This window comes from Lipotes vexillifer, unplaced genomic scaffold (genome assembly GCF_000442215.2).
Source record: "Lipotes vexillifer unplaced genomic scaffold, Lipotes_vexillifer_v1.1 scaffold788, whole genome shotgun sequence".
In the NCBI taxonomy this organism is placed as follows: domain Eukaryota; kingdom Metazoa; phylum Chordata; class Mammalia; order Artiodactyla; family Lipotidae; genus Lipotes; species Lipotes vexillifer.
The window spans coordinates 6,836-28,394 of NW_006791862.1; the positions used below are offsets into that span (position 1 = coordinate 6,836).

At 39.9% G+C, this 21,559-nt stretch overlaps 1 protein-coding gene across 1 annotated transcript in view; it reads left to right on the forward strand.

The window, feature by feature from the left end:
• The first annotated feature begins 2,960 nt into the window (after positions 1–2,960).
• The window catches only part of HEATR6 (HEAT repeat containing 6), a 39,856-nt gene continuing 21,257 nt past the window's right edge, over positions 2,961–21,559 (forward strand). The window contains exons 1-10 of the mRNA XM_007464878.1: positions 2,961–3,183; positions 5,316–5,423; positions 7,612–7,752; positions 8,231–8,346; positions 9,204–9,318; positions 10,788–10,889; positions 12,149–12,286; positions 14,138–14,436; positions 15,220–15,397; positions 21,130–21,336. Of these exons, the coding sequence (XP_007464940.1) occupies positions 2,965–3,183; positions 5,316–5,423; positions 7,612–7,752; positions 8,231–8,346; positions 9,204–9,318; positions 10,788–10,889; positions 12,149–12,286; positions 14,138–14,436; positions 15,220–15,397; positions 21,130–21,336 (1,623 nt within the window). The 5' untranslated portion in view covers positions 2,961–2,964. The remainder of the gene's footprint in view (positions 3,184–5,315; positions 5,424–7,611; positions 7,753–8,230; positions 8,347–9,203; positions 9,319–10,787; positions 10,890–12,148; positions 12,287–14,137; positions 14,437–15,219; positions 15,398–21,129; positions 21,337–21,559) is intronic.

Here is a 21,559-nt window from a genome sequence, read left to right on the forward strand (position 1 = left end):
ATGACTCTTAGTCCTAATTTTCTAAGACTCTAGAACAGAACACAAGGCTAATCCTCCTTCCTGGCCTCTCACAGTTCATCCAGATACTGAAAGCCAGCCCCTCTCTCCTGTTTTCCCCATTATGAAATGTGGGAGGTTAAAATAGGCTTGAAATTTCTTGTCTATGTGTTTCACAGTCACAGACCTAAGATTCAACTGGCCCAGGTTGTAGACTGATGTTGACTAATTTACTGCCTTCATTGCTCCTGACAAACCATTTAAACTGTTTAAATTTTTTCTCTATCAACCATTTAATTTCTTTGGCTGTAAAAAGGGAGAAATAATAATATCTACCTCATTTGGATCCTAAGGTTAATAGAACTTTACAGTTCACAGAACATTTGATTTTCATATCAACCAACAGATGGCAAATAGGGGGCTCTGATAATAATAGTAACTTCATTTATTCTGTCAACAGGTATTGTGGGTTGCCTGTCACATCCTAGGTGCTGTGCTAGCACTGGGGATACAGTAGTGAACCAGACAGATGGTAACTGTGCCTTCACAAAGCTCACATTCTATAAGAAGAAATAGGTAATAAACAAGTAAACAAATAAAGAAGATAACTGCACATTATGGTCAATATTCTGAAGGAAATAAGGATGTGAATTAGAAATGGGGGGGATGTAAAGTAAAGCCTACCTTAGTTAGGATGATCTAGACCCTAATGAGGCAATAAAAGCGAAGTCTTAACAGGGTTCCAAAACATGAAATGAAATTCCAGAGTAAGGCTCCAGATCACCGTATGCAGAATTTATAAAAGGAAATATCTGTGAACTTATTTAACACCCTTTAAAGCCCCTCAGTCACTGTAAGATTATAAAAATACTGAGAGTGAGGAAAGGTAAGGATGTGTGAGGAGATTTTCTTGGGAGGGCATTTGCCAAACGGTGATTTTTCACAGTTTGGAGGTTAATGTCCAAATATGAGCCAATGCCAGGGGACTTCAAAGGCCTCTAAGAGAGCTTGATATATGTTTCCTTCAGCTGGTGATCACCAGAGAGTAGACATGTTCATTTCCTTGGAGAAACCACACTGCCATCCACAAGGGTATACTCCATCAGAACTCAACAGACTGGTATAGTTCACAATCTCTGAGTCATTCAGTCTTGAATAACACTAAGTGTGGGTCATCCACATTTAAACCTAAGATTAGCCACACCAAACCTAGGTCCTTTCCACAGTTTCTTTCATGCCACCTTCACTGTGGTGATGAGCAGGTCTCAAGTCCTTCTAGCCCAGTGTGTTGGACAACTCTTATGCACTGCTTCAAATACTCTTGGCCTTATAGTCTTATCCTAATCATTGCTATAGGAACCAGTTTATCTCCTGCATCTACTACATGTCAGCACAAGCTAACATGTCAGACTCCTACCCTAGTAGCCCACACCTCTCACTTTTGCCTCAGGACTTCTTTGTCCATGCAACAAGAGACTCCTGCAGGAACCACCACACACTGATGCATGCTCAACTCAGAAGCACTGGAGAATTAATGCTTGGTGGAGCAACACCTGACAACAGAGGTCAAAGGCTGGCAGATATAGGCTCCCCCCTTCCATTCCTCAGGACAGGGGTTCTGAGAGCATTCCATAAGGCTTCTCATAAAGTCCTGAGGACTGAGCAATCATTCACCCCTTGCAATGGGCAACTGGATAGCACATATTTTTGTTGATTCCCCTTTCTTTCCTGTTCATTCCTGGGTAAACCACTCACATATCAACCTCACCTGAGGCTCTGCTTTAGGAGAATTCAAACTAAAACATCAGTGACTAGAGACTCCCCTGGCCGTCCGGTGGTTAAGACTCTGCCCTTCCAATGCAGGAGGTGCAGTTCGATCCCTGGTCGGGGAACTAAGATTCCACATGCTGCACAGTGTAGCCAAAAAAAAAAAAAAAAAAAAAAAAAAAAATCAGTGACTAGTTCTCAGCTCCTGATCTTCTCTGAGCAAATGTTTGAGTATCACAAATACACATACATATGTATACACCCACCCAAGAAGAAATAATATACAAACATAATGAAATTTAAATTCAAAATAAAATATTTCTCCCCAAAGAATCCCAAAGTTTTCAGAGAACTAGCTCTTCTAAAGCATATCACCAATTTTCATTGCTAAACATAAGTATTTTATTCACAAGATAAAATATGTACATTTGGGTGACTTCAAGGGTTTCCCTAAGAGTTATGGGTGAGAATTTGCTTGATATTTGCATAACTCAAACGTCCTAGAGGTGGTTTTCCCAGTCTACCCAAATGTAAATTTCAAGCCTTCACTTCCAAGTGTGACTGAAAACTGTTCACAGCTTTTTAAATGGCTATTTTCCTTTCCAGCTTCTTGCTTTTAAGGTTTCAGGAGATCTTGGGGTGTCCAATCTCAACCATGTCACCCTTAGGCAGGTTATATTTTACATGGTTCAGTTTGAACTCCCAAATTACTTCTGTGTGGTTAGGTGCTTTAAGATCTACAGGATTCACGGCCAGCTACAAATACTGGGGAACACAGTTTTTATTCAGGGTGGTTTTGTGTCTAGGGAAAAAATTAGGGGCTCCAATACGATGTAAGAAGAGAAGGATGTCGAACTAGCAGTTTCTGCCACTCCCCTCCACAGCGGCCTTCCTGCAACCCCAGACTGGATCTGAAACGCTTAGTACTAAACAGGAATGTCAGCCCTGCCCAGTAACAAACTCTCTGGGAGGACAAATAGAGTTCCCACTTTTCGTCAGGGCTCAAGGAGAGATGGGCGGCGAAAAAGTCTCCCACATAGTTTCTCATACACATTCACAGCGCACTAGTCCGAGGATCGGTCCTGTAGTCTCAGAACCCCTCCCACCTCGGGTTCTGGTTTGAAACAGGCATTTCCGGAATTGGCGCGCGGAAGCGGGGAATACCCCGGAAGTATTTCCCTGTGGTCCTACGTAGGAAAGATGGCGGCGGCGCAAGTAGCGGGTTCTTTGACGAGCGGGCCGGCGCAAGAGGCGCAGCGGGAGCCACCCCTCGAGCAGGGCCGTGGGTTCCGCTGCTTGTCAGCCAGGCTCTGCGCCCTGCGCCCGGATGACAGCAGCTCCAGCCGCACCGAGATCCACCTGCTCTTCGACCAGCTCATCTCCGAGAACTACAGCGAGGGCAGCGGCGTGGCCCCGGAGGTAGGCCCGCTGGCCCCGGCCCCACCCTTCAGGGACCTTAGCTGGTGGTCCCGCCCGCCTCTCTAGCCTTTTCGCACCCCCCACTTGGCAGTGCTTAGCTGCAGGCTCGTTTGCTCCCTCCGTCCTTGGCACATTTTCCGCCCTCCCTTTCTGGAAGAACCGTGCCGTGCCTGGCAAACTACCTTCTTTCAAAACCCAGCTTGATGACATCTGCTCTGATAATATTGCAGGTGTCATCTCTGGTGCCACCTTCCCCGTCCCTCCGCTCCCCGCATTCAGAGCACTTTGTGTATAAAATTCCTTACTACCACGTACTGTACTGTACCGTACACGGTTCTATGGATCTTAGAACGTGGGTATTATTAGGTCTATTTTACTGATAAACATACTGAGGCTCACAAAAAAGGTCCAGTGTCATATTGCTGGCAAAAGGCAGAGCTAGAATTGGAACTAAAGTGTCTCAAAGTCCCAGCCATTTTCTGTTACTCCATGCTAGCTCCGCACTCTCTGCTGCCTCTTTAGAAGTACTTTGGCTCTGAGCAATAGTATTCACACACATCAGGCCTTGGATGCTACTGAATTCCCTGAACTCTTGACCCAGTCTTACCACTGTTTTCTGGTGCTCACAGGCACCTCAAACTTGACAGTTCTTAAAAATTAGTTCATTGTCTCCGTACACCCACCACATCCCCAATCCATCCCACCCCCCAACACACACAAACATGGAGTCTGCCCAGTCCCACAGAGCAAAGGTGCAGACACTGGTTCTTGACCTTTCCTTCCTTCCAGATCCTATCCAATCTGGATTCTTCAGAATCTATGTCAGAAATGTTCCTCAGTCCACCGCCCCCATTCCCATTGCCAAAGCCTTAGGCCCTCAGGCAAGATGACTCTCCTGGATTGTTCCACTGGTCTCCTCTAACTTATTATCTCCAGCCCTTCTCCAAGCCATTCTTTGCTCTCCTGCCAGAGTGACCTTTTCTTTAGCGGAAAAGAATCTCATTAGAAAAGTAAAACTCTGATTTGGGAGGATCTCCAATACATATTGGTAACTGGGCAAAGCAGGTTACAGTATGAGACCAGTATAGGGTGGGGAGGGCTTGAACATAAATGTACAATTATAGATGCAAAGAGTTCAAAACAATGTATGGGAGAGTTTACAACAAAGTAGTAGTTTGCGTCACTAGGGAGCAGAGTGGAATTAAGGGAGGAGTTGGGGACTTTTGCTTTATTTATATAATTTGTGACTTTCCAGTCTTATGTCCCATCCCTCCTGCTTCTGTGCCCTGTGTGCAGTCATTTTAAAACTTGCTGTTCCTCAAGCACATACTGGTGTTCCACACCTACTCCTGTTCCAAGCCTGCCCACTCCATTCCCTTTGCTTGCTGTGTCTTTCGGTGCCTTGTCTGTCTGGCAGAGTTTTACTCATCCTTCAGATCATTCCAGATTCTGCTTAAAAATCACCTCCACAAGACCTCCCTAATTACTGTATTCCCGCAGAATTTGTACTGAATTCTTTCAGGACCTAATTCACTTTAATTATTTGTGAATAGTATTTCTGTCTCTCTCACTAGATTGTGAGCTCTTTGAGATTCAGGAATATGTCTGTTCATGTTTGGAGCCCAAAGACCTGGCACACTACGTGGCACAGAGAAGGTGCTCAGAGCCTTTTAATTCAATAAACATCAATAGGTGAATGAATAGTGTGATTTGCAAATAGGTAAAAAGAATTCCTAATTTTACATTAAATTTGTACAAGTGTCATTTCTGATTTTCCCAGTGACATTGCAAATTTGGTTTGCTTACCCTTTGGTATTTTTAATTTTCAGTGTGTGCTTTTATATTCTGGAATCCTTTCTTTGGTTATTTAATTGTACTGTCTCTACACATGTAGAGGCTCTGGAGTCTTTAGCCTGAGAAAAATCATATTGATTCTTTTCCTTTTTTAGCACATGCTATTTTTATGCTGTCATCCTACTCTCTGCCTCATATTTCATCTTTCCCCATTTTGAGTGTGAACGTTCACTTTTATTTTCTCACTTGGCTGTGTTGGGGGGGGGTCTTCTCTTGGCTAACAGGTATAGCACCTTTTCATTGTCTGTTTTTTTTTGTTTGTTTGTTTGTTTTGGTAGGACGTCAGTACTCTTCTTGTCCAAGCTTGCCAACTGGTGCCTCTTAATCAGAATCATCTTGTCAGCAAATTGTCTCAGCTTATCCACCATTTACTTAACACACTACAGGTAATCATATAGGTAACTTTAGAATTCAGATCATGAATTTTGAGAATAAGTAAGTACCTTTGAGATACTACATCTGTGGTAGGTATGATAGGCTGGTCTTTTCAGAAGCTGTGCAAATGTGAGAAGCAAATGCCTTACTAAGAATTATATTAAAACAAATATAACTCTGACCAAAAAAAAAGATTCTACAGATTTGTCCATCAGAGGTATTCCTATCCATTTGGTTCAGGAAACCAATATCATTCAAGCCCCCAGGTCTTAGAAATTTTCAGGAAAGATATATTTGACTAAGACATACCTATGAATAAATTGAAATATCCCCTACCCCTTTCCTACTAGTATTTTTTCCCCTCTTCCAAAGCTACCATTTTTGTCGTCTACTTTTGGCCTTCATAGAACATAAGAAGTAGCTCAGGGGCAGGGTGACCTCGACAAAAAGATCCCTGTTACGTATGTCAAGGTCTGTACTGTAGCTCCCCTCTCTTCAGAATGTTTTCCAACTTGCTAAATAAATCTGGTATCTTTTTTTAGGAACAGTTCAAAATTTGAGGCTGTTACTATAAGCTACCACATGAGTATGTGAATGTCGTTAGCACAAAACTTATCAATTAGCATTATGTAATCTAAGATGCTTCTGGCTGCAAGAAACAGAAGAGCCAAGCCAGAATAGCTAAATAATTTTTTAAAAATTGTCTTACATCACAGGCCCCAAGGGATGCAGCTTTAGGGGCACTTAATAATTAAGAGGCTTTCTGGCATCTTTCCATTCTGCCGTCCTCAGTGGATGGGTTATCTTCAGCTTGCAGCTCTCACACTTAAAATCCAGGCATCCCATGGAAAATAAATAACACCCAGCAGAAGCAAAAGAACTATTTATTTTTTGTCTCTTTTATTTAAGAATGAAGAAGCTTGCCTCACAGACTCTCCAGCAGTCTCTTCCCTGATATCAGGCTGGAGAGACTTAGGTCATATGAGAACCCCTCTACAGCAGTCTGATCAGGGGAATGGTATTACCATGAATGGCTTAAACAAGGGATTTCAACCTTGACTGCCCATTAGAATCACCTGGAGGACCTGTGCTCCCTAGATGGTTACAATATGCAGCTCAGCCCTTATGTCAGGGTTTCTTATCCTTGGCACTGTTGATATTTTGGATTGGATAAATCTGTGCTATGAGGGGTTGTTCTGTGCATTGGAAGATGTTTAACAGCATCCTGGCCTCTACCCACTAGATGCCAGTAGTATCTCTCCAATTCGAACAATCAAAAATGTCTACAGACATTGCCAAGTGTTCCCTGGGGGGCAAAATTGCCACTGGTGGAAAACCACTGTCTTAGCAGAATTGGGGTTTACCTTCAGGTCTTGTGTGGGGAAGGTAGACACCCAAATAAGATCAGTATTCTGCCAGCAAGAAAAGAGGGGCTGAATATGCTGGAGGTAACCAAGGTAACAGTGGGTAACCAGGTAACAGTGTATGCTGCATGTGACTTGCTAAATGAAATAAGGCTCTTTTCAAGTTTAGAATTTTTCAAACTGATGTGGTGGCTTCTGAATGTTTGATGTTCTCAGCGGTAACATCTTTTTAACACTGGCAGTTGGAAAAGTTCCTAATCACCCATGGCACCCACAGCCCTTAACCAAGTTTTTAACATTTGGTGGCAGTTTATTTCAGTTGTCCATGAATGGTACTTGGATTAGCCTACTTTATCCCAATAAAATTATAAACTCCTTAAGGACAGGAATATGCCATCTCTTTCTGTTATATTCCCCACATCATGGCAGAGACATAGTAGCTATTCAGCAGACATATGTAGTCACAGAGTATTTGTTGAGCATTTACTAGGAAGCATAGTTGAATTAAAAGTTTTCAGCAGATTGAGTCTTACATGTCTGTGTATTTACAGCTGCCAGTGTCTGGTTAGTTCAAGGAAAAGTTACAAGGACTTTGCCAGGTTATACTTTGAGTGGAGGGAGTAAAGGGGAAGAAGTGAGCAAGGCCCAGGGGCAGGGAGGGGGTCCTCTCGATCAAACTTTCAAGGTCTTTAAAGCTGATCTTTTTGACACGAAAAAGATGGATACACGCGCGCTCTCTGTCTCTCAAACAGCTTGATTCAGGTGAGCATTCATGTCTGAAAAGGATTAAATATTTTTCTAGAAGTTAGATCATAATTTTTTCCCCTCTTGATAGGTGATTGTTGATGAACAGAACCTGGATTTCCTGTTGGCATATACTATTTCTGCTATTCAGCAGTGCAGTTCCTGGACACACATGCAGATTCTCCAAGCCTTGGCAGCCCTGGTTTACTGCAATGGCTCAAAGTGTCAAAAGGTAGTTTAAACTGCATTCTGTCTTTCCTTTGAAAGGTTGGGAGCACAGGCTCTGAACCAGCAAGCCTGTGTTCAGGTTTCTGTCCTGCCATTAATTAGATGTGTAACGTTGAGTAACCCTTCCTCAGTCACTCTGAGCCTCATTTTCTCACATGTAAAATAGTTCCTCTGAGGGTGAAGTCTCACTTGTAAAGTGCTCGGCACTTGGTAAATATTAATCATTATTATGATTATCATTACCCTTCAGCTATGCAGCCAAGACGAAAGAGCTTCAGCAACAACCTAGGCTGGGAGTACTGATCCTTACTGATGCTTTTTGGGCATATTTTTGCATGCCTGTCTGAAGGATTTACCTAGCAGCTAGTCTTTTGGTACCTAAATTCCCTTTAGTTAAAAAAAAGAAGAAAGAAATCTATTTAAAAAGTAATGTTTTCCTAGAACCTTTTCTTCGGCCAACATTGGCTGTGATGTTGTTTCAGTACCTCCCAGACTTGCTTGGCAAGAGTGGACTCTTGATGAAGCTGAGTGACTTGGCTCAATCGGACCCTGAAGTTAGGAGAGCTGCAGTGCATTGTATGGCAAACTTATGTCTCAGGTATGTGGATTCAGTCAGATTTCCCAGGTGTAATAAGATAGGGCCTCTCATGGGCCCTTTGTAGGTGGTTCAACCTGTCTGAAGCCAGAGCCAACTTAGAAAAATAACCTACTTTGCATTTCCCATGCTCTTTGCTAGTGACATCATCTTATGTTGTTTATTTTTAATTTTAATGTTGCTTGTGAAGAAAGCTTAAGAAGAAGTGAAGGGCTAGGACCTTAGACTAGGACTTTATTTCTAAGATATGGTAAAAGTGATATATGTGCAATATGTTGAGGTTTTGTTTTCTGTTGGTATAAATTCTAACCATATTAAGTCTTCTAGAAGGATATATTCATATTAATTTAAGCTTTGGTGAGGTATATCTGTCAAGGCCAATTTCTTTGAAGAAAAGAGAACCAATCCCAACGCCCAATTCTAAATTCATGCAATAGAAAATGAGTGGCACAAGCTTGAACTGATGTGTAATATCTTATCTCTACATTACATTGGTGTCCAGTGGCTAGGAAGGCAGCTTCAGCTGTGTGATTCTAGCTTGACAGCCTGTCTGCCTTATTTCCCTCTCAGAACTGAAAAGCATAATGAAAGAGATTTCGCTTTCTGTGTACTTGTTTCACTACAGACTTCTGTAACTTTTCCCTGTGGAAACCGTTCTTCTTCCTATTCGTTCCAGCCTCGTGCCTGTCCACAGCAGTAGTTAATTAACCGGAGTGCACAATCTTCTATGATACAGTTTCATTCAAGGGTATATTCCAACTCCATTAGTCAGTATTGCTGTTACTTTTAATTCTTATTCTTTTGCAAGCCCCATTTCAAAGGTGACTGAGTTGGAGTTGCTTTTTCTGTGTGTGTTTTAGTGTGCCAGGACAGCCGTACTTGGAGGAGCCCTACCAAAATATCTGCTTCCAAGCTTTCTTGACCACTTTACAGTCTCCAAAATCATCTGATATGGATGATATCACGTTTTGCATGGTAGGTGAGACTACCACTAACCCTGTGACTGTTACAGATGTGTTTACAAGCAGCAGTAGAACAAAAGCTGCTATTAAAGAGTTTAATTTTGTTGCTGTATTAGTTTTGTCTAGAGATATAGGCATAAGGGGATGTTTATAACCTAAAAAGGCTGAACCCATATCTTTCAGGTTTAAATTACAAGAAATTATTTTTGTTTGTTTTGTTTTGCCTTGTTTTTTTGTTTGTTTTGCAATTCTAGGTTCTTAAACTATTTTTACCCTCCTGACTATAAAAGTGGAAATAAAAAATTTCTGACTAGTGACTGTCTTTTAGATGGAAGGGAAAGGAGTGGATTTCAACAATATCTGCAATATCTTATTTCTTTTTTTAAAAACCTGATGCAAATATGACAGTTTATTAACATGATTTAAATTCAAAGTGACACATTTCCAAAATTAGAAATCAAAGATGGCGAAAGTTTCTTATAGTCCCCAGCTTAGACAGAGCCAATGGGAACTATTTGTTCTACGTGCCCGCAGATTTTTTTGGTATATAAATGAGCATATTTATAATTTTTAAATGGGATCATATTTAATATGCGGTTTTGCAGCTCTCTCTCCTTTTTAAACTTAATATATCTTGGACATCTTTTCAGTACCTGTTGATGTACTTCATGCTTTCTACCTGCTGTAGCTGGGAGACCTTGGCAATTTACTTAACTTCTTGAGCCTACATGTTCCTCATCTCTGAAATGGGAGAAATGTTATAACCACCTTGTAGAGGTCTTATGAGGTGTATATGAACTGTTCATAAAAGCACTTAAATATGCTTGGAAAAGTGCTTGCTATTATTGTTAAGTTTCATAGGTAGCAGAGGGTTAGCTTCCTAAATATCATAATTGATGGAAAATTAAAGTTTTTTCCAGTGATTGCACTATTTCAAACAAGGCTGCAGTTTACATCCTTTCCATGTAGGGAGTATTTCTTAAGGACAGAATCCTAGAAATGACATTACTGGCCAAAAAATTAATCTTGATCAGAATTGCCCTCTAGAAACCTGTCCCCACATACATTTCTTTGCTTTTAAGAGCTGCTGTGAAAAGAGCTGCTTTGGTTACTGCATGATAGGGATTTCCTGTTTCCAGTCTCTGCTGCCGCATTTTTATTCCTATTGTACTCTTCCCACTAAACATCTCTTCTTTTTTTTTTTCTTGCTCACGATTAGTACGTGCGGGTTTATAAACATGCACGAAAAGACCACTCTTATTCAAGAGAAGCACTCCATTCTTCTAGAAAATAATTAGTAGTAGCTCATCAGCTTTCTTCTCTGGATCCTCATCTCTGCTCTTTTTTTCCCCCCTCCCCTGTCTAAAGTTTTTTTCATCATCTAAAGACTTTTCTTTCTCCATCCTACATGGTGCTAGAAAGTTGGTCCCTGGACAACCAAATTTCATTTACCTTTTAACTTGGTCTCCTTTTTCCCTCTAGTTGTTACAAAATGCATTAAAAGGTATACAGTCTCTTCTAAATGGTGGGAAGATGAAACTGACACAGACTGATGAACTTGGAGCTCTTCTGGCTGTGCTAAAGGTAAGGCATTGCCCGTTTAAACCCCAGGTCCTCATGTGGTTAGTGTCTTTCCTGTTTACACCCCAGTCATAAGGACCAGTTTACATCATTACTCCAAGGCTAGCTTTAGGGTATTATATTTTAAGAGAGAAGAATAAAATTTTCATACTTAAACATATTTAAAATTAAGAACTGGGACTTCCCTGGTGGCACAGTGGTTAAGAATCCGCCTGCCAACACAGGGGACACGGGTTCAAGCCCTGGTCGAGGAAGATTCCAGATGCCGTGGAGCAACTAAGCCCGTACACCATGACTACTAAGCCTGCGCTCTGGAGCCCACAAGCCACAACTACTGAAGCCCGCGTGCCTGGAGCCTGTGCTCCGCAACAAGAGAAGCCACCGCAGTAAGAAGCCTGTGCACTGCAACAAAGAGTAGCCCCCGCTTGCCGCAACTAGAGAAAAGCCTGTGTGCAGCAACGAAGACCCAGTGCAGCCAAAAATAAATTAATTAATTAAAAATAAATAAAATAAAATTAAGAACTGAAAAGACTAAATCTTGCTTTAGTAAATTTATGAAAATTCTAAACTTTTATTGGGAATAGGTTATGAGGTATGATCTGTAGATTATTTAATTTTAGATTATCTTGAATCTGTTTGGACTTGAAAGAGGAACCAGTGCTTCTCCTTGGCTTTAACTCCCATGTAGTGGGCAGGCCAATCAAGACGTGTATCATTAGGCTGCCATCCTTTGGCTTCTGAGCCTGCCAGTCAGTGGGAGAGTCAGATCAACCTCTCTGGGGATCCAGCGGTCTTCAGTTCAGCCAAGAAATAGTAAGAAACTTTGTGGTGGCCTTAGATCAAAGCCATGTATGATAACTTAGCTTTATCATGACTAAAAGTTTCTTTTCCTGTACCATCTCCCCTACTCCCTAATAGATAATAGAGAGCTAGATTTGGACATGGATATGCTAAATAAAATGATAGATTGGACAAAACTGATTGGATAAATTTTTTAAATTAGTAAATAAAAGTAGTAAGTAAATAAACTAGAATCTAAAGTTTAACCTGATCTGGCCAAACCAGATCCCTCTGGTCTAGATGAAATTAAACTCTCCTTTAAGCTCTAAACCTTCAGGGTATCTATTTTCTTTCTCATTTCAGTTTCCTTAATAAAGCTTTTAAACATTAATCTGTTCATCTGTGATTCAGAACATGGTGAATAATTCTGTTTTATGATTTGTTGTTTGTGTGTTTGTGTGTTCCTTAATCATCATTATTAGAAAACCATGTTCCATGGACTCCCTGGACTAAACATAGAGATGCCCACGGTGTTGTATCCCACTCCACTTCCTCAGTATGATGGACGACCACCCATCAAACCGCAGCAGACAGAATCCAGCACTTGTCGACCAGCTGTGGTACATTTACGTATATTTAGATTTAAGTTGTGGATTGTTTTTAATTGCTTGCTATGTGTGTTTTCTGTGATTTGCATCACTGCTGTGCCAAAGGCTCACCTTGAATTTGATTTCAACTTAGGGTTTTTAGCATAGTAAATTTAAATTCATCAGACTGCTAAAACTACCAGTTAGAACATCTTACACTTCTAAGTGGTCTAGGCAATGTAACAGCTATAAAAATGGGCATTCACTTTATATCCATAGCCAAGCATCTGCATCCCTCAAATGCTTAACACCACAGGTCAACAGACTTTTTCTCCAAAAGGCTAGCTGGTAAATATTATAGGTCTCTGTTGCCACTGCCAAATTTCCCAGTCTTTCCAGATAGCTGCCATCTCCCTCCCGTTTCTGTTGGAGAACCTAAAGCATACATACGGCTGAAGTATTACACCTAGAAATGTAATACCTGATTAAAATGCTTATAATTAGAAATTCTTGCACTCATTCACTTACTCAACATTTACTGAGCATCTGTTATATCCCAGACATTGTGCTAAGCATTAGGAACATAGATTGTGGTTTTAGGAATTTGGGGGAGAAAGCGAAGGTGGATAAATAAACAACTACATTGCAGTATTATGATTTCTTTCAACAGAATATTCACGGGGTATTCTAGGAGCACATTCAGGGCAACCAATAGAGGAGTAAGGGGGTGCTTTTTAAAAGATATAGTGGCTAACCTGAGCCTCAAGAATGAGTAATAGTATAGAGAAGGAAGGAGAATGTTTTATTCAGAGGGAACAACAGGTACACAGACTTAGGGAATGCGAGTTGAACAATGGGCTAGAGTGTCAGGTGTGTGGAGGGGAAGGTGGGACAAGTATGTAGCAGAGGCCAAATCATAAGGGTCATATACAGTGTGCTAAGGAGTTTGGGTTTTTATCTTATAGGTGGTGGAAATGAAGCATCTGATATAGGGGAGTGATATGATCAGATTGGCATTTCAGAGAAATCACTGTGATAGCAAGTAAAAGGGTGTGAGTCTGGAGCCACATTAATAAGTCAAGGTAGAAGTCATGAGGACCTTCTCTCCTAAAGGTTAGGGACCTTGAGAGTGCAGAGGAGAGCACAGATTCCAAAGATCTTTGGATGTCCAAAAGAAGGAAGTAGCAGAAGAGAAAGAAGCTGGCTTTTACTTTAAGTTTTTTGTTTTTTGTTTTTTTGGCTGCACTGCACGGCATGCAGGATCTTAGTTCCCCGATCAGGGATCGAACCCGTGCCCCCTGTCGTGGAAGTGTGGTGTCTTAACCACTGGACCACCAGGGAAGTCCCAGGCTTTTACTTTATATCTACAAAGCCCCAGTTCTCTAAAACCTGGATTGTATGTAAAGAAGTAACATCCCTCCTGTGCATCTAGAGTGGTGCTAGCTGTGTATCCTGTTTGGGAGAACTGAGAAAATAGTCACTCAAGTCATTTTCTGTAGACCTTGATCTCTTGCAGAACCTTTGTTGAGAAGGCTGAATGCTTTCACAACCGTGCAAGGAAGGTGGCATTAGTCCGTACTTAAACAGATGAGGAAAGGCAAGCTCAGCGAGGCTAAATGATTTGCCCAGGATCACAGATAAAGAATTTAAACCCAGGTCACAAGTTTGGCTCTGTCCCATGTATTTCCTACCTTGTTTCATTTGGTCCAGTAAGTTGTACATAAACACTTAGCATAGTGCCTGACGTATGGAGTATTAAGTGCCGCTTTTTTCTCTTCTCCTCTTCTTTATCCATACTACGTGTTGGAGACATATTTAGTAATTATCAAATGAGAAGTTACCAATAGCTATCATATATGTGTTTTCATTTGCTCCTAAAATCAGAATAAAAGGAAAAAATCAAAAGTAAAAGCGAAGAAAATCCAGCAAGGAGAGGAGGAGGAGGAAGAATCCAGTGGTGAAAGAGAAGTAGCCCCAGTCACTGGCTCAGGCAGACTGAACCCGCATAAAGGGGACACTCAGTGCCCCTCCTCCCTGGGTGTTCCGAGCTTGCCATTAGCTGGAAGTGGAGCTGCAGGAAAAGACCAAGTCTCCTCATCCTTCAGTTCTTCCAGTTGGAAGAGAGTCAGCAGTAGTGAGTCAGACTATTCTGATGCTGAAGGAGGCATGCAGAGTAAAGTGAGGTAGTAGTATTTTGTTATATTTTTATGCCTTATATTCTAAGTTGTGTGTATAAGTTTCTGACCTTGCTTAAAAGCCTGACTGCCGCATGTGATTTAACTTGGAAGAGTCTCATTTACGTGGGACTTTGTATTACTATGCATTTTGCATTGTTCTCTTATCTGCCTTTGTACATGTGGTTCCTCTGCCTGGGTTCTTTCTTTCACTTTTTTTTGCCTTTTGCCTTGTTAACCACTACCCATCTTCAGTATGAGCTTAGCAATCATATACTCTGAGCAGCCTTTTCTGACCCCTTATTCCGGCTTAGGTACCCCTCCTATGTGACTGTTTGACTTATCTCTGATTACTGTGTTGTAATCTCTTTAACTCTCTGTCTCTGCCATTAATAAGCTTGTCAAGGGCAGGGGCTTAGTTTATGTCTGCCAGCCTCAGCACAGTGCCTGGCACATACGTAAGGGTTCTCAGTACATATCTGTTGGATGAATGGATACTCTGCAGTATCTCATATTTAATACTGATTTCCTAGTATCAAAATGTTGCCCTCTTATTCTCTATCTAGTTGTGTTTTTTTAATTGTTGACTTTATTGTTAGATAAACAAATTGCTTTAACATGGTTTTGATCACATTTTGAAATAATTTTTAAAATGTTGGCATCTTTCAGATTTATTTAGAATGTTGAATTTCCCACTGTATCATTTGAGTTGGCTGGAATAAATAGCATTTCATGCTTATGTTTTTGAAAACAATTAAAAGGCTTTTTTCTTCCTTCTTTTGGTTATTAAAGGTCTTACCAAGCCAAAGTTCGCCAAGGAGCATTAGCCTGTTTTCTTTCTACTATAAAATCAATAGAAAAAAAAGTTCTTTATGGCTACTGGTCAGCCTTTGTTCCTGATACACCTGAGCTTGGAAGCCCACAGTCTGTGTCCTTGATGACTCTTACATTAAAAGATCCTTCTCCAAAGGTAAGAGCATTTAAATTCTAAGGGTTATAACTAGGAAGAAAATCTTTACAAGTCTTTGTTGTTTCCTCTGCCCCATCTGATCTTACTGCCCCATCTGATCTTATCTGAACAAGGCTCTTATTAATACCGACCCAAGTCCTGACTTGAGAACCACTAAATGGGCAGGAGGATAGGAAATGGGCTTATGTGAATATCAGGTAGAGGGACATCACACTGAGCTCACCTCCTGCCCCAGGGCTTGCTTGAAGCATGAGCACACTGAGTTATTGTTTCAGTGTCCTATTTGAGCTGCACTGAAGCAGCTGTGCTTCTCTCTTTTTTATGAAAATGTTGATTGCCATGGTGTTTATAATAGAAAGAAGTTAAAAATGGCTTTAATACTCACGGGAATATCATGGTATATAATGGTTATGAAAGATGTATAAGGCTTAGGGAAATGCTGATGATGCTTTATGAAAGTATAGGATATAGAATTATATGATCCCAACAGTGGTTTTTCTTTCTTCAACTTTTCCATATTTTTCAAATCACATGTAATAAATAGTAATACATATTTTAATGAGAAAAACTTATTTTTAGAAAAGAAGGAAAAGTAACTTGGCAGTCATGGATAGCTACAGCAAGGTAACTATGGCTGATCAAATATTTACCTCTTCTTGGATATGTTAGCTCTTTTCCAGAAGTTAGCTTTTTACCCAAATAAGGAAAACAGTCTGCTATTTAGATTCCTCTTACAATAATGAACATTAAAAAGTCATGCTACAGGGCTTCCCTGGTGGTGCAGTGGTTGAGAGTCCGCCTGCCGATGCAGCGGACACGGGTTCGTGCCCCAGTCTGGGAAGATCCCACGTGCCGTGGAGTGGCTGGGCCCGTGAGCCATGGCCACTGAGCCTGCGCGTCCGGAGACTGCTCCGCAATGGGAGAGGCCACAACAGTGAGAGGCCCGCGTAACGCAAAAAAACAAAACAACAAAACAAAAAAGTCGCGCTACATGGCATCTGGTATCCTCAGGTAATTAACCTACCCTCTCAAAATGAATAGTTTTAGTTAGGCCAATAGTATTATTTTCTGTTTTTAAGATTTTTCCCTTAAAAGTAAGGAGGACTAGCAATCCATCATACATTGAAACTCCCTTTGATCATCTCCTTGACTAGCTAATTACTATATAAGAAGACTTCTAAATGACCCTTCAACACTTTTACAGGGTGAAGAAAAATAAACTAGCCTCAATTATGCACACAAAAAAATGCCTTGTACGGTATTTCAAATACCCAATATACTAAATAGTTAAACCAGTGGAAATCTTTCAGATTGACTGAATCATCAGCAAATGAGAACCTGAAAAATGGTGGTGGCAAATAAATAAATAATGAGGCCATTCTAGTAACTGGAAGGAAAACTGCTATGAAGGTTAAAAATATATTATATATATATATATATATATATATATATATATATATATATATACATATATGTATGTATGTATTTATGTTTTAGAAGACCCTCCAGCTGAGGGGAGCTGCCGTAAGTAGCCAAGGAGATGGAGATGAAAGTAGATTGAAATAATTTTCATGATGTTTATATCTTTGTATTTTTCAAACATTCACATTTGAATTGCCATGAGAAATTTTACTTACTGCAAAGTGGTCCTCCTTGATTTAGGTACTACTTACATATGTTCTTGCTGTTTAATTTCAGTAATGCAAGAGACGTGATGAGTGAAAAAAAATATAGAACTCCCTTCTGGAGAAGTCCTAGGTCTAGCACGAAAGCCACACAAAGGTCCTGGAGAAAGGGAAGACCAGTCATCATTCTTATACAGTTTTTTTAAAAGATCAAAGTAATGATTAAAATTCATGAGTTCAGTGTAATGGCAAGCGAAGTGAATATACTCAGGTTTTTTAGCAGATACTAGGTTTAGAAGGGTGTAAATAAGGGTCATGATAATTGTCCACAACAGGTCTTGGAGCGCACCACTGCAACCTGTCCATGGTGTAATTAATTGTGAACCAAGACCCATGTTAGAAAAAAATGTTTTGGTAGATGATGTTAGTGAGAGAGGCTTTTTAGAAAGACTTCTAGAAAGTTACGTGCAAAAATTAAAAGTACTAGTTCATGGACTTCGCTGGCAGTCCAGTGGTTAAGACCCTGTGCTTCAGCTGCGGGGGGCGCGGGTTCAATCCCTGGTTGGGGAACTAAGATCCCACATGCCGCAAGAAATGGCCAAAAAAAAAGTACTAGTTCATGTCATTGGAATAGATCAGCATTCTGGATTGATCAGAGCTAGGTTAAAAGGCGCAGCCATGTGTAAAAGCTGAGTGGTCGTCTCAGGTGCTTATTGAGTACAGAGTTGGATAGTATAGACTGATGTTTGTCTTAGCCAGGATGAAACATGACAAGACAAAAATAATGTCTCTTCTTGAAGTACACAGTGATGATGGTTTTGAGTTCACGGCAGCTCTGATATGACCTATGGTAGATTCAATTGGAAGCACAATTGTCACTGATATACTGAGAAATTTTCCAGAGAGAAATGGACAGAAGGAAACATGATTGGACTACTCCATTCAGAACACCAACAATGACGGGGATTACTTTCAGGAAACTGGAATGTAAGATGCTAGAATGGTTCATTGAGAAGGAGAAAACTTAGAAATTTCCTCTAGGATTTGGCAGTGTGATGGTACTTGGGAAATTGTCACATGTTTACATGCTGGAAATGTGCTTCAGAAAGCACATCCTATGTTTTCAGGCAAGATAGAGCAATCAGTATAATAATACGACTAATTAAAATAATACTAATGCTACTAGTAACAATATGACTAATTTAAGAATTTCTTCTATATGATTTCCTCAGGTGTTACAAAAGTAGATTATGTATATATATCAACAAGGCATGACCTAAGGGACAAACTGTAGGGCATACCTTCTTTTTGGTACCTTTAGAATTATCCTGATTTTCAAATTCCATGATGATTATTTGTTTCTCTTTTAGAGAGCTATGAAATGTGGAAACAAATCAAAATCTAGATAATAGATATCATAACTAGGAAAGAGAATAAAGTGTCGAAACTTTTAACTGTCACGGAATGGTAGGTAATCAGGTTTCCTCTTTTATGGTCAATTAAGAACAGGTGACCTTTGCTTGGAGGTCTCTAAATCTAGAGACCTTGACACAGTATGCACATGCCTCCACCTAAAAGGCATCCAACTCTGGGGGTGTGCTCAAATGAAATTAACCCTGAACATATGTGAAGGATAATCAGGACTTGGACAAAGCCAAAGACAAGCACAGCCAGGTGCCCTGCATTGAAACCTCAGTGGTAGCCATTCCCAGCAGTGACGACGACTTCATCACTCTCCCAGAAATATGCTGAGACTGAACATACATAAAAAAGGAAAAAATAAGGATTGACTGAGCTACCTCAGCAAAAATTTCTACTATATCCTTAAATAGCAAAAAAGGAAAAGTGCTTTCTTGTTTCATTACCTTTGAACAAGCCTTCGTGCCCAAGGAGGTAAAACTACCCTCTAGTGAAACTGAGTGCACTGATGTTTATAAGATTAAAAAGGCTTTCGTCTACCAATGTAAATATTCAGACAATAAAAACTTAACAAAATGAGCTCTCTGGAGAGCTGCACCTCTTATGGTTTGCTTGTACATCAGTACTGTCTGCTGGAAGTGCTGATTAGAATGGTAAACAGTATTAAATATTGATATAAAAATAAATGAAGCAGAACTTGAACCTGATTCAGTGTCATGAATAGCATTTTTATAACAACAAAGGTATATTAAACAGTGTTTAAAGGAAATAAATCAGCACTATGAGAAGTAAAGTTCGATATAGTATCATATTTCCATATAGATTTTATACCTCGATGGTAAAAAATGACTAATTTCAGTGACATTCTTTTGTTTTCATCTGTGATAGTCATGAATGCTTTTTCCCACTTTGGGTACCAAAGTTAATTGAGCTGAAAATTTTTTACTTTTGAGTATTAGTTCATTTCTTTCTACAACTTGGCTTTTAATTTTATTTGGTTTGTGAGCTGTTGAAATTGTAATTTTTAATTATGTTCTGAAGAAATGGAGGTTTAGCATAACATCCGCCTTTTTTGGTTAAGACCAGCCAGCAATCTAATCAGAGGTTGGCAGACTATGTATGGCCTGTGGGCCCAGCCTGGCCAACTACCAGTTTTTGTAGGACCTATGATCTAAGAATGGTTTTTACGCTTTCAAATCATTTTTTTAATCAAAAGAATAATATTTTGTGACATGTAAAATTTATATGAAATTCAGATTTCACTGTCCATAAGTAAAATTTTATTTGAACACAGTCACATTTATTTCTTTGTACAGTGTCTGTGCTCCCATAGCAGAGTTGAGTGGTCGCAACAAAGACTCTGTGGCCTGCGAAGTGTATAAAATTTGTGCTACTGACGCTTTATGGAAAAGGGTTGCTGGCACCTCATCTCAGTTCTTGGACCAGCTGACTTGTGCACGAGCTCTCTCTCTGTCTCTTTGTCTCTCTGACACACACTTTCCTAATACATTGTCAACTTCCTGCCTTCCTTAAGTGATTATGCTTAATTCCAAAGACTCATACTACTATACTACAAATTTGTTCTCAAAGCAATAAATCTTTAGTTTTTTGTTTATGATTCCATTCTACGAAAAGCATGCAGAAATGATTTATTTCTTGGTAATTTGGAGATAACAGTTGAAAATTTTCTGGAAAACCTATTTCACACCAAACTCAGATATGCTTCATATTGAGTAAATACTTAGATTAGATCCTAGAATTATAATGTTGATTCCTTGCTTTTTAAATATCTGACTGAAAGGTTTAATTGACGTTTTGGGGTGAGCTGGCCAAAGAGGGTACAGTATTATTTCATATTAGTAGTCCTGCATTTATCACCTACATTCCATTTTGGTTAAATTGGCTTTCTTTTCCTTTCTTTTTTTCTTTTCTGAGTTTTAATACTGCAGAATCATCAGAATACCAATTACAAGTAATCTTTTAACCTTATAAAGAAAATCTTAATGCAGTGGCACTATTCCTGATAGATATAGCTGTCCATTGATAAAGGTGCACATGTTTTCCTTTCTATCCATAAAGTTATATTTAATAGTATTCCTTTGAGTATCAAAGATTTTATTGCAGATTTTATTTTCTGTACCTAAGAATGTTTCTGAAAGTTGGGTCACTAATGGTGCCTGCCAAGCTGAGTATGCACAAAGTTTCTAGTATCGTATGTAATTAATATTGAGCACTCATGGATGCTTTAGGTTGGAACGTAAAGCAGAAGGTCTTCAGGAACTTTGATATGAAAGTGACCCTAGATGCGTGTAGCTTTTCCTGCCCACAGGCAGTTTGCTTTTCTCTTTTCATTTGGCTTTATGCTTTAATAAACTAGGCTTCTCATCTTTAAGTTATTTTCATGCTTGTGACATCAGGTTTTTATACTGTGGTGCAGCTTAGGCTTATTCCTTACAGTAGGAAACCCTAACAGCCATGTGATTTGAGGCTCTGTTGGTTTTTTGAAGTGTGGGGGTGGGGCGGCACGCAGGTGGCTTAGTTCACGGCTGCTCTTAGGGCCTGATGGATAATCACATTGCTCTCTAATTAAAGGGATCCTAAATACTTTGAAAATGAAAAACATATATATAGGAAGAAGGGGATTCGACTCCTGATTTCTAACTGATGTGCATCATCCTGAAATTTCAGACGCGTGCCTGTGCTCTGCAAGTTTTATCTGCCATCTTGGAAGGCTCAAAGCAGTTTCTTTCTGTTGCTGAAGATACCAGTGACCACAGAAGGGCTTTCACTCCCTTTTCTGTAATGATCGCTTCTAGCATTAAAGAGTTGCACAGATGCCTTTTGTTAGCTTTGGTGGCTGAATCATCCTCACAGACCCTTACTCAGATAATTAAGGTAAATGTGCCAAGTTATCGGTGAGTTAACAGAGGCAGTTTCTTTCTTTTTGCATAATGTTTATATTGCCCAAAAGTGAATTGACTTAAGAATATAACTAAGTAGTAATTTTATTAAAGATACCCTCTTTGGAAGTCTGTTTCTACTTGTCTGATCATGCCTACAATCTCTGTATGTCCACATAAATGTTTTACTAAAAATACTGCTTTATTTTTAGTATTAA